This window comes from Morchella importuna, assembly GCF_003444635.1.
Source record: "Morchella importuna strain M04M26 chromosome Unknown Morimp01GS003, whole genome shotgun sequence".
Classification (NCBI taxonomy): domain Eukaryota; kingdom Fungi; phylum Ascomycota; class Pezizomycetes; order Pezizales; family Morchellaceae; genus Morchella; species Morchella importuna.
This window is the reverse complement of record NW_025763400.1, coordinates 192167-205002: the sequence shown is the minus strand read 5'-3', so window position 1 is coordinate 205002 and position 12836 is coordinate 192167. Positions and strand designations below refer to the sequence as shown.

The following is a 12836-nucleotide window of genomic DNA, read 5'->3' as shown; positions in this document are numbered from 1 at the left end:
GGTGACAAATTACATGTAGCTAAGCTTTGTGGAAAGGCCTGGATCAGCAAGTACCTATGTACAGAGTCTGGTAGAATTATTGCGAAAGTCAGAGCTAAAAGAGTGGATTTGTTGGTCTGTGCTCGTAGCAAAAGATCTTCTAAGGGCCAATAGAACTATCGGGTCACGGAAAACCCACTTTCGCAATAATTCTACCAGACTGTACTTTAGATAGCAACCAGTCCAAGACCCTGAAAAAAAGGATACTGTTAAATCGTGACTAACTATTACTGGCAAAGCAGATGCTTGGCCGGTAACTGCATTGTTATAATCAACCTTCGATCAAAAACCTCCTTGGGATTTTTGTGGCGATTTCTCTACTATAGTTCCCAGGTTTATATTACGTGATTGCCGTCTAACTAACGATTAAAGAAATAGTTCGTTCGCGGTTCTTGTCTTCCCGGTCTCTATTAGATCCTGGTCTTATGCAATTAATGAATTAAACAAACAAACAAAAGAAGAAAAAAAAAAGAGAAAAAAGGGTCCTAGTCTTAGGGTATTAGCGAGTGATAGGTTGTGAATATGCGCGTTCAATGTTATTAGCACTAGCTTGGTACATCCATTGATTACATATCCGCAAGCGGCTACTATGACTTTAATAGTCGATATGATATTGAGATAGGTAGGTGCTAACTCACCTATTTCCTTGTCAAGCAGGCCTGTTGGTGTGCTGGCTGTGGCGGGCTATGCCGGTTGGTGTGTTTGGGACGCCAGCAGTCAGAAGAGGCGTTTTATCCGAAAATTTCCGGCCTTCGTAAGGTATTTTAATGAGCTTGTACCAACGATAGAAATGTCAGACCAAGCCCTGCCGGCCTGTACCAAAAGTGCTGGACAATTATCAGACCTCGAAAAAACCTCTCAAATCATCACTCGCCAGGAGTAGAAAGCGAACCCATAATAATAACTGTACCAATATATTAATCTATGTACCAATAGAAAAAGTCTCACTGATTCAGGTTGTCTCAACCTCACTAACCAGTACAGTAGTTCTTTTAAGTGGTGGCACTATAGCTAGTAGCAACAACATCCGCATAATTATCGTGTGCGTACGCCGCTTCCATATCGATGCATCCCTTGAACCAAAGTGTACATATAAGCTTTGTAATTCTCGGCTCTAGCTCTATGTGCAATATACTTTAAGGCCTATATATAACCGACTCGTTGGGTTGCGATCGAATGGTTATCTCACCATCGCTGAAAACAACCCAAACCCGTTACTTCACACCAAGGGATTATCAAGTCTCTTCTCGTAATTGTATATATTGAAGTTTGAGTTTGAAGAATCATACTTCAAGACCTAGCTTCTGCGAGAATAAGGTTCCGCCACCACTTTCGGTTTTAACACCGCTTTCGACACGCCAAGGATTAGCGGGAGATTATTCTCGCAGCTATATACATGTAGTTAGTCACTGAATAAAGGTTCCGACTTAATTTAAACCTGGAAGTACATTGGACAATACCTTGGTATGACATTCATGTGCACAATGGCTACAGTTGAGATTGATTTAGCCCCTGGTTGGAATCGGTGTTTATGGGGACAATCATAAATAGGTCGCTTTGTCAAGCCAGGTCCTTCAAACCTGTATAACTCTCTCAAAATCTTTCATCTTGAAAGACTATTCATGAGAGTACGCCTATCACTCCAAACAACGACATAAGAAAAACGAAGTCTGTGTGTATCCGAATGCCAACATGTAATTGAAAGAAAAGCTACCCAACTTTAAGGGGTTCCAAAGATTAAACGATTCTGCAGTATATCCAGAGCTCATAGCTGAATGTAGAAATACATAACGCAAGAAACCGAATGAAATGATATAATAGCGGATAGTGGGACAATAATACATTGATCTCCGTATGATCGTAGATAGCCGTGTTCTTATTGCATCATTTGTGCGGCCGACGCAATTAATTATAAAAGAAGTGTGTTCGTACACATAATCATCTACTCGCCCGTAATCAGTAGCCTCGTTTCAACATACCAGCAACACAGATATTCAAAAAAAGGCCCGGAATCCTACCTCAAGAATGGACAACTTACTAGAAGAGACGATTAATCTCCCCTTATCACAACTCTCGGCCCTCTCAATATCTCTTGCAGTCGCCTCCCACTTTGTCTTCTTCAGTCGTCCCGAACTGGACTCACGGTTTCGTATATTCTTCTGCTCAGTGTTCATCTCCGGTTGCTCTTTTCTTTATCTTTTACTCATATTGCAAACGATCCTTTGCAATCTCATTGCTACTTATGATCACTATATATTGGTCTTTCCTTCTTGGGTTGGCAGCCAGCATCCTGGTTTATAGGATTTGGCTTCACCCTGTACGAAATATGCCAGGTCCTTTCTGGGCAAAAACGAGCAACTGGTGGGTCGTTTATCAGCAATGGAGGACGGGGCTTAGATTTCATCAGTACTCCCAGAAGTTGCACAAGCGTTATGGAGACATTCTCAGAATTGGTGTGTTAAAACCCTGGCCTATCGATCCCTGAATCGATATAAGACCTAATAGCGAGAGAGTACTTACTATAAGTCGTTTTGCGCGGTATAGACCCCAATGACCTCTCTATTATTGATCCGGATATAATTCCTATGCTGGGAAAGGCAAACAAAGGAATTTGGTGCTCGGGTAACGCTAAAATCAGTCTTCATACGGTACGAGACGGGAAAACCCACGCAATACGCAGGAGGATCCAGCTGGGACAGGGATTTTACTGTTAAAGGTAAAGATATAAACCCTCGTAATTGCATTCCTCAAGGTGCTAAACCAGTATTTCAACCCAAGCGTTGCAAGGATACGTTCCCCAAATCGCAAAATACTCTGACCAGCTCATGTCAAACATTTCCAAGAGCGAAGGAGCACCTATGAATATTAGCAATCTCTTCATGTTCCTTACTTTTGACGTTATGGGAGACTTGGCGTTTGGAAAACCATTTGGCATACTTGAGACAGAGGGACTAGATGGAGCTGACAGCTTCATAAAAACAATGCATGGTTTTACCAGAGTTGTAGGTAGTGTTAGTCATGTTCCTTGGTTCATGTTCCTGCTGCAATGGCTACCTGGAAGCTTATCCGGTGAATTCGACAATTTCGAGAGGTGATGTGGGCATATGGTTGAGAAAAGAAAGCAGGTAAGTGCACGTAGCTACATGATGATTGTTGCTCGACCTCATGGTAGTATAATTTAACGGCTAGCGTAGTTCAAACCAGAGAAGCCGGACATCTTTCATTTCTTGCTAGAAGCGGAACCCCAAAATATTGGAGAGCACCATATCGATCTAATCGGCGACGCACAACTGGCCTCTGTAGCTGGAAGGTAGAATCCAGCTCTACTACATTGGTATCCAGACCCTATGAATATCAGTACTAAGTGTGAAAACGATAGTGATACCACGGCCAACACGTTTATCAATATCTTTACCCAGCTTGCCAACAATCCACATGTTCTTCAAAAGCTACAACATGAGATTGATGCCATATACAATGCTCAATATGACACCGACAAAGGTTCAGTCGTCCCAGAGGTAATATTAAATGGAAACTCGGCTACAACAAGGTACTTGGATTCGGTAATCAACGAAGGCCTTCGGCTGAATCCTGCAGTCCCCGGTGGCGTGCAAAGGGTCACACCTGAAGAAGGAGTCAAGTAAGCGAACATTGAGGTTGCAACCAAAATTTATGGGAGTTCAACTTTAAACACTTATTTCTCAACAACCACAAGAATGTACTAGCGGTGCCGGAAACATTATTGATCATGTGATCGATTGCCTTCACAAATCCAAAGCTTCACACCAATACGAGTGTCACATGATCAATAATGTTTCCGGCATCGCTAGTAGAGGAAAAGGGTATTGTATATGAATTCCTCGGTGGTGATAGTACCTATAGCCGAAATATCACTCCAAGAGTGCGACTTTGAAATTTTGATGTTAGTGGTTTGTATGGTTACCACCTCCATGTTCGCTTACTTGTCGATATCCAATATACGGCTCAATCAGGCATGTCATACCTAGTGATAGTACCACTCCACTTATGGTTAATATGATCATGTCGGCATCAGTGATCTGATCATGATGTACCCTGCACAATTATGGACATCAGCCAGTTGGACCCATTATGATTTGAAATATTTGCATTTCCAGTAAAGTTATTTACTCGTAATGTGGCATTTGGAGGATGTCACATATTCTGCCTACAGCTATGACTCGACTCTCTATTGGTTGTCCGCTAGCTTGAGAACGGCAATACTTTAAATGAAAGAGCCTCAGACAGATACGTCAAACTATTTATTTTTTCGAATTAGATGTTGATTTCTACCAATTAAAGTTCAGCCATACACACGAGATAACCTTTAGCTTTAGTGATTGATATCATGATGGTATAATATCATACATAAGTACATGTACAGAGTCTGGTAGAATTATTGCGAAAGTGGGTTTTCCGTGACCCGATAGTCCTATTGGCCCTTAAAGGAATTTCTGCAGTGAGCACGGACCAAGAAGCCCACTCTTTTAGTTCTGACTTTCGCAATAATTCTACCAGACTCTGTATGTATATCCCTTCGTGTGTTTTAATTTTCACGACCAGGCGCTAATGGGCAGCTTTTACTCGGTAATAAATCTAATCCTTATTCCGTGAGCCTTTTGCTGTAAAGTCACCTTCTGTGACCCCTCCTATACCTTTTTCAGGTGTCTCCACAGTCTGTAGGTAGCTAGGTTTTTTGAATATCACCACGCCGTCGCAGGCCTAATATGTCTCCGATTTTGCTCTGACGAACGAAGGGATATACTCTATCCTTAAGCCGTCGGGACCGATTTCAATCCTGTTACTCATACCTAACGCGGAAGTCGTGATATAAACATCGCAGAGAAGTGACCATTATGAGCTGATCTATCACGGTTTAATGATAAGAACTAGCGTGAGCAGCTACGCATCATGATCACTTCTCTGCGATGTTTATATCATATCACGACTTCCGCATCAGGTATGAGTAACAGGATTGAAATCGGTCCTGACGGCTTAAGGGATACAGTACTCATGAACGTGATCAACAAATTAACTTTGTTCTCGATCTGTGTATCAACGCCACGGTGCCTACTCGGAGCCCCACTCGGGCTTGATTACTCTAGATTGTTACTGAAACAGGTACCGCTGCTTTGTGTGCAGGTGCACTTCTTCAGATCGTTCGGTGGCAAAGAAACCCCGAAAGCTGTGAGTTTAAGAAATTACCCATTCATGCAAGCTGCCGGCCCGATCCAGCACGCACCACTAGCCCCCGACGTGATCTGAGAAGAATCTCCCGTAGGGTTCCCAGATATCATGATCCCAACGACCAGTTGCCGACTTTCTAGACTGAAGTGATCGACAGGCTTAGCAGGAGCCTTTTCTTTAGTTTATTGATATCTATCCACAAAATAGAGCGTATTTGACAACTGTCGATTTCGACAATTGACAGTTCGGCTTTGACAGTTGCGGGTCGCAAAATTGACATTATACTTCACGAACTCTCAAATTATTTACCATTATCAGTGGTGACGAGATCGAGACATAAGGCCTTTTGCGCATTGATAGAGTCCAGCTCCAAGTTCCGGTACCCTGTGCCGATACCCTCATCAATCAAAATTGACGGTTCGGCAAACCGCTATTGCAGCCGGCGAACTGTCAATTGTCGGAATCGACAGTTGTCAAATACGCTCTAATGAAAACCTACATACTTGAGTATTTTAGGCACGAATTGCCACCACGACGAACCTCCAGACGAGTTTACATGTGATTTTCAGTACGTCTGTTTCGCCGAGCAACTTGCGAGTGAGATCTTGTACACATCTATACTTAAATCTTCACAGGTTTAGGCCCGTAGATTAGCCTAGGTAGGAAATGAGTACTGCTGAATTAGAGGTTGATACAGGTCACAAAACTTGACACTGCGATAGTGGTGATAGAGGTCCATAAACTAGTAGCGATATAGCAACCTAGTAATAGTACTGGGGGTTATGGGTTAGTCTGAAGAACCATTTTTGGCGTATGATTGGTTGAAGCTGCAGAAAATGATACTTGGCGCCAGAAAAAGTACTTGAATAGGCTGCCCCCCATCTTTTACAATGCACCCAGTTTCATCAGAAAATACTCCCCACAAGGGCTTATGAGCTCAAAATATTATCTAGGGGAAGCTGGGAGCCAGCGCTATTCTGCAGTTATTTTTTGTATTTTTAGCAAAATATTTTGATTTTTGAGTGAAGATATATGAAAGTTCTTCAGACTTTTTTCCCCCATACAAATTTAGTGCGCTAAGGCCAGACCTGGCCGGTGTGATCGATGATAATTGGTGGCTCCCATATAAAATCCCTGCATTTTCAACAAATGAAGCAGAGTTCTTCAGACTAAGGGTGAACACCCGGTACATAGAACATAAAGAGTACAGCTTGCGGTAGAAATATGGGAGGAGTCCTATTGGCTTGCCCAGCCACAGAAACCCTGTTTTTTAGACCCCTGTTTCTACAATAATTTTATCTCTCGCTGTAGACGACTTTACGGGAGTGTGGTCAATACGGGGGTATGGTCAATTCCAAGATTTTGTATGGAAACCAAAAGAGGTAGTCGATCAACTCCCTGCGTATCATACATCACTCCGGCGTATATTTGAGATTGACCGTACCCCCGTGTTGACCGTACCCCCGTGAAAGCGTCTACCATCACCCAGTCCAGGATAAGTGATAGGCCAGCCTTAATTTACGAACACTCTTATTATAGAAGTGTCCCGGGTGTCGATTGGCTACCTCATTTCCACCATTGATCTTACTCCAGTACGTCGGATTTATTAGCCAACATTGACTCTTGATAGATAGACGTGTCAATGGTGGCTGACAGCTAGCTAGTCACGATCGATTAACCCCTACAACGATGAAAAATATCGCTGACCTTTAGGTACTCGGGTGTAGCAATAAGAACCAGAACATGCAAGTGAAGAGACTGGGATTATTTGTATGGAGTGGCGCCGCTCTGCCATACAAATAACCTCATAGCATGTTCTAGTTCTAACCCTTGTACCCGAGTACCTACATCCTCGACAGCAGTCACGGCCATACACATGTCTCATACCTAATAGTTTTTTCTTTCTTTTTTTTTTCAACTCATAGTTTCATTGATTCTGGGTACAAGAATATCGCATGCAAGAAAATCTTGTGGTCTGTGGTTAAATAATCACATGCAGTTAGCATTGACTCGCCTTGGTTTATCGAAACTACAGTCTTTTATCGTCTCTTGACGAATACTACCACTTAACGAACAAGGATTCCAAGTATAGAAAGAAACAGTCAAGCAACAACCAAGCTACGAGATCTCCGGTCCTTTTAATTTCTATTGGCCCAAAGTCCCTGTTCGTCAATTGGCAGTATTCGTCAAGAGACGGTAAAAGACTGTACTCGGGTATGGGAGAAAGAACCAGAAAATGCAATAGGGTTATTTGTATGGCAGAGCGGCGCCACTCCATACAAATAATCCTTGTATCCTCACTTGGTTCTTATGCCCACCCGAGTAGAATAGGTCCCCAGCCAGTACCAACCAAGCCCTTAGAAATGAACGTAAACTAGGCAACCTACACTACATCTTTATCGGAGAATCCCTTTGCCATCCCCAAAGTCGATACCTGTCTCGATCCCTTCGTGGGCCTAACATGTCGGGGTTCTTCGCTAATTGGTCAACAACCGGGTCGTCCTGTTTAAGCCTCCTCCTACCCGCCGACCCCCCAGCCCTAAGAACGATCCTGCGTAGGATCACGCGGCCCTGGTAACACCTGCATATCGTGAGACCTCCTAATTAGTGATGGCAAAGTCACTAAGCCACACATAATTATTACCAAGCCACACATAATCATTGAGAAAAAGTGACTTCGCCGAGGTCCCTTCATCTCTTGCTCTACATGTACTTGCCTCATCCAGAAATATGGGAGTGCTACGAAGCAACGGCCCTAAAACTTCGCGAATTTGATAGATAAAGTCGTTGCGACTCTTCCGTATCAGGAAGAATAGGTTCGCTGGACAGAAAAAAATCCGGCAAGTATAGGTACAAATTGCCGAAAGACCTAAGAGACCGGCGCTGTTGGTAAACGGTGTCGACGGCAGGTACGGTACGTGGTGAATCTCATGGGATTAGATACACCACCACTGAACTCCATCAACCTAATCTATGGGATAGAACTTTCCCCAACGTTGGGTTGACCAAACACAATGTCAGTTGTAAAGTATCACAGTCAGGGTCGACTGCATAGTCAGGGTCCTTAATCCCTACATATTGTTCTACCGACATGTATCATAAATCCAGAAATCGCTTCCAAGTTGCCCACTCGCGATCACCGACAGTACGGCTGAAGCCAGGTGACGTCACTTTAAGCACCTCAAGCATAAAACTGGAAAAGAGTGACGGGGCAAGGCTGTCCTTGTCCATCCTGGGCTATCCCACCAGCCACAGAAAGCAGGTTGCGCGATCAAGAACTTTTCGACCTGATGCCAGGATCGGAGAAAGTTCTACGGGAACTTGGAACGGCCCAGGCATTTCTTGGACAAAAGGGCCTGTCAAGACCTTGACCCGGCCGCCGAGAAGGGAAAGGGAGAAAAGCCCCACTGACTCCTCCCCTCCTAGATATGTTATTGAGACTGGAACCGCTGGATGGTTTAAAGCTGGCCATCCGACGAAATTCCCCTCCTGCTGCTCTGGAAACCGTTTTTCGTCATTATGAGGTTTTCTCTTAGACCTTATGCCAAGTTTTTCAATATCTTGCAATAACACACTTTACACTTCTAACACAGCGAAGGAGTGTCGCCTTCCCTCTCTTGTCCCGGATTGTACAATTTTTCCCGAATTCGTAATCCCTAGCCATCCTATCCCATCTTTCAACGGACCCTCCCACACACCTCAATTCCCATCCGATCTGAGATCGCACTCCTCATCCTTGTACCCATCCGAAACCATAGAGCTTACTTACATACCTACATACTCATTCTACATCCATACAGTTCAACCAATGGCGGATCCCCGTACTGGTGCAGCTCGCAAGAGCTCTTCAGCCTCGTCCTCAGCAGCGGAATTTGCACAGTCTCCGCAACAACAGCAAGGGAATTCGAAGGTCCCTATTCCACGCTTGCGACCAAGTGCAACCAGAGACGATGGCAGCGGCGGTTCAACGGGTGCTAGCGGTGGGGATAGGCACAGAGTTCCACACGCATGTGAGCCTTGCAGACAAAGAAAAACAAAGGTTCGTGCCGAGAAACCTTATTTTATCCCATCCCCACAACGTACGATCTCTCTTTTTTCTTTTAAAATAAAAACATAGTATCACGCTAATTACTTGCCTGCGACATTCGTGCGCATTGGGTTGAATAGTGTAGTGGTGAAAGGTGTGGGAGATTTTCTAGTGCCTACCTATTTCATAACGGGTTTCGGGTCTCATTGTTCGGATGTTTTCAACCTCAAGAGATATTGGAACTTAAATTTAGGCTACGGAATATCTCGGGCACGGTCAAACGAGCTCTCCACGGTTGAAAACAGTCGAGGGATGGGGCTTTGAACCGGAACTTTTTGGATCATTCTCCCCTAGTGGTATAATACTAATTGACTTAATTTTGAAATAGACCCATATGCAAACATTGCCAGGACTTCAAACTCGGCTGTTATTATGCTGACGGAAAGCGCGATAAAGCTAAAAAGTACTGCTTGATCCGAACTACTAAGCTATACAGCTAACCTTGAACCTAGTGAGATGATCTCCTTGAAATCGAAGGTGGAACTGTACGAGTCGGTGCTTGAGCAATTGAAGTGTCACGTTGACAGCGCTGGCCAATTAGCTATCCAAAAGGCTTTGCAAGGGGTCAGTCAAGTCGAGTTTTCTGGGCGTGTCCTATTGCCTGCACAGAACTTACAACCTCTGCCCTTACAGCCACGCGATATTGGCCTAGAATACCATTCAGCTCTTCAAAAGAACCGGGACGGCGAATCGCTTGTCACGGCCGGGGTCGGCTCAACCGGCTCTGTAGACCATATTCGAGAAGAGCCCAATCGGAGCGACAGCGCATACCCAACGGGGTACATGGGGAAAAATAGTGAAGTTGCCTGGATTCAAAGAGTAGCTCAACAACTTGCTCGTGAAGCTTCGGCAGAACCGCCACGTATGGCTCCCATGCCGGGAACTGGTTCTCAGAAATCGCATTCAGAGACATCGACTAAAAATTACAACTTAGAATCCAGTGCTCTTGCCACTAGGAATGACGACGAATACCAATTCGAAACGCCTACCTATCACCTAGACGATTTATCTGTTTCTATAGCTGGGGGACAAATCAATCCGTTCTATCTTCCTCCTAAAGAAACCGCTGATGAGCTTTTGAATGCATTTTTCTCCACAGTTTATCCCACATTCCCTATCGTACTAAAAAAGCTCTTTATGGCGCAGTACGACGCATTTTTTCAGTCTTTCTTTCCCCCGGCGAGCTCAAAGCGGTGGTTGGCAATGCTTAATTTAATGTTTGCGATTGGCTCATTGTATGGGCGTCTTACCAATGCTGATTGGAAGGAGGAATCTGAGATCGAGCACCTTAAATATTTCTCTAGGGGTAGAGTTTTGAGCCTTGATGAAGGAAGCATCCTTGAAGTACCTGATTTACAGCAGGTTCAAGTTGTTGGATTAGCTGGCATTTATCTTATTGCTAGTAACCAAACTAATCGGTATTCTACCTCCTCATCTTTTTTGGATTACCAAGCATGCCATGTCTCCCGTGCGGTTCTTGATGTGTCTTAGAGACATATCTTAGAAACCTTTAAATAAACATATACCTTAACTACGTACCGCCCCCTCCGGTTCGCTATCCCATCGCTAATCATTTTATCCTAATTGCCAGTGCATGGAACGTTGTCGGACTTGCCATTCGCTACTCGCAGACTCTCGGTCTTAATCTTCGTAACGACGTTCCTGAGCTCGATGAAGCAGAGAAGGAGATGCGCGTGCGAATGTGGTACTCGCTATATTCCCTAGAATATCTACTTTGTATTATGACCGGTCGACCATCTTGTATTCATGAGCGGGATTGTAGTGTACCAATGCCTCGCCCTGTTGATGAAGAACAATATCCCATGGAGGATGGGTTTGATATAGCCTTGAGAAAGTACTCCGAAACCGCCAGTCCTAACTCACAGCCACCATCCGCAAAACCTTCCGCCGTTTCCAGTCCTTTCATTTTTCGCAATTCGCCTCCCACACCTCAGTTCCCAGGACCCTCTGTCCCCGCCTCTAACATCTCTTCTGCGCCATCTCCTTCTTCAACAACGTCAAAACAGGCTACATCAGGCTCTTCACGCACTTCTATCAATTTTCTTAGCTCTGGCACATATCCCTCAACCTATTTTGTTGAGCATACAAAACTCAACCAAATAACTGCCGAAGTATTGTCAAACCTTTACAGCCCTGCCACCAGATCTCGAAGCTGGAGTGACATTCAGGGGACAATCTCCGCGATGGAGTTGAAGGTTATGAAATGGCGTGCTGACCTTCCAAACTTGCTGGATTTCGGCAAAAGACAACGAGATCAGCTTTATTACAGACAGGTATAGTGTTTTTTGCGTGACAGAGATATGATTCAAGCTTCACTGACGTTGGTAGCAGAGAATGAATCTTGCATTCCAGTACCATTACATCCGAATTATCATCAATCGCCCATGCCTATGCAGATTGAACTACTACCGTATACCAAATGAATCCAATCGTTCACGTGGGTTTAATCGGTCTGCAGCGGCAACGTGTATTGAGGCTGCCCGTGAGACGGTGGCACTTTTGCCGGACGAGCCAAACCCCGTTGGCCTAATAAGCAGCTCTCCTTGGTGGTGCTTGCTCCATTATCTTGTCTCTGCAGGTACAATTTTGATGGTGGAAATGGCTATGCGGGCTGAGCACAACCCGCAGCAAGCCGACAGCTTGTTGAAAGATTCCAAAAAAATATTGAGGTGGTTGAGGGCCATGGCAGAAGACAGCTTGGGTGCTGAAAGGTCTTGGAAAGTCCTTACAAAGCTGCTGGTAATATCTGCCTCCAAGATTGGCGGTGATGTCTCGGACGTGCCAACAGATTTCCCGGAGAACCGGGACGTTCCTGGTGGAATAAAGGCTGGAAATATTAATAACAACACAAACAGCGGCGGCAATTCCAGCTCGGATTACTCCCAGTCCCAGCAACAGAACCAGCCATTGGGAACACACAATGGAAACCAGACCGAGGAGACTAGACCAGGAACCAATGCCGAGGAATTCACCGACCTTTTCCGCGGTATACTGGGCGAACCCTTCCCGTTCTCCAATATCCCCATCCACACACACTTTGATGATGTGACGGCAATGCAGGACGTGCCCCCCCACTTTACCGATTCGGCGGCCGACAATCAGCAGAGCTTCCCGTCGAACCAGGGTCATTCTGCAGATCAGGATCTCCTCACAAATCACCTCCAGCCTCCCTCGGGCATGATGTTTACCAACTCCACTCAAATGAATAGCATAAATGTGAGAAATCAGCCTGACCCTACCGAGATATTGCAGGAGAGGCGCCAACGCAGGAGAGAGTCACAGGGAGTCAGAAACATATCGCTTCCGCCCTCTTACGCGGACCACTGGGCTTCCGTGCCACCCGGTGATGTGGGGTACCCAATGACACCGGCATTCCGTGAACCTGATCAGCAAACGAGAGATGGGGTAGCGGAATTTGAGCAACGGAGGAATTGAAAATCGAATTGAGGTTGCAAAAAAACATTTTGGAGTTTGGATATTTCTT

General features: G+C 44.8%; 2 protein-coding genes across 2 annotated transcripts; one reads left to right on the top strand and one right to left on the bottom strand.

Moving 5' to 3' along the window:
• Positions 1-1336: 1336 nt before the first annotated feature.
• On the bottom strand, positions 1337-2213 carry LAJ45_01574 (uncharacterized protein; the record flags this gene model as incomplete). The annotated part of the gene is made up of 4 exons (XM_046111167.1): positions 1337-1427; positions 1500-1527; positions 1972-1981; positions 2058-2213. 4 exons carry the CDS (start codon positions 2211-2213, stop codon positions 1337-1339), a joined length of 285 nt encoding a protein of 94 aa, XP_045975111.1.
• Positions 2214-9052: 6839 nt separating this feature from the next.
• Positions 9053-12787, top strand: LAJ45_01573 (uncharacterized protein; the record flags this gene model as incomplete). The annotated part of the gene is made up of 9 exons (XM_046111166.1): positions 9053-9283; positions 9412-9425; positions 9660-9734; positions 9784-9895; positions 9965-10193; positions 10266-10749; positions 10923-11625; positions 11684-12568; positions 12635-12787. The coding sequence occupies 9 exons, from the start codon at positions 9053-9055 to the stop codon at positions 12785-12787; spliced, it is 2886 nt and encodes a 961-aa protein (XP_045975110.1).
• Positions 12788-12836: the final 49 nt, after the last annotated feature.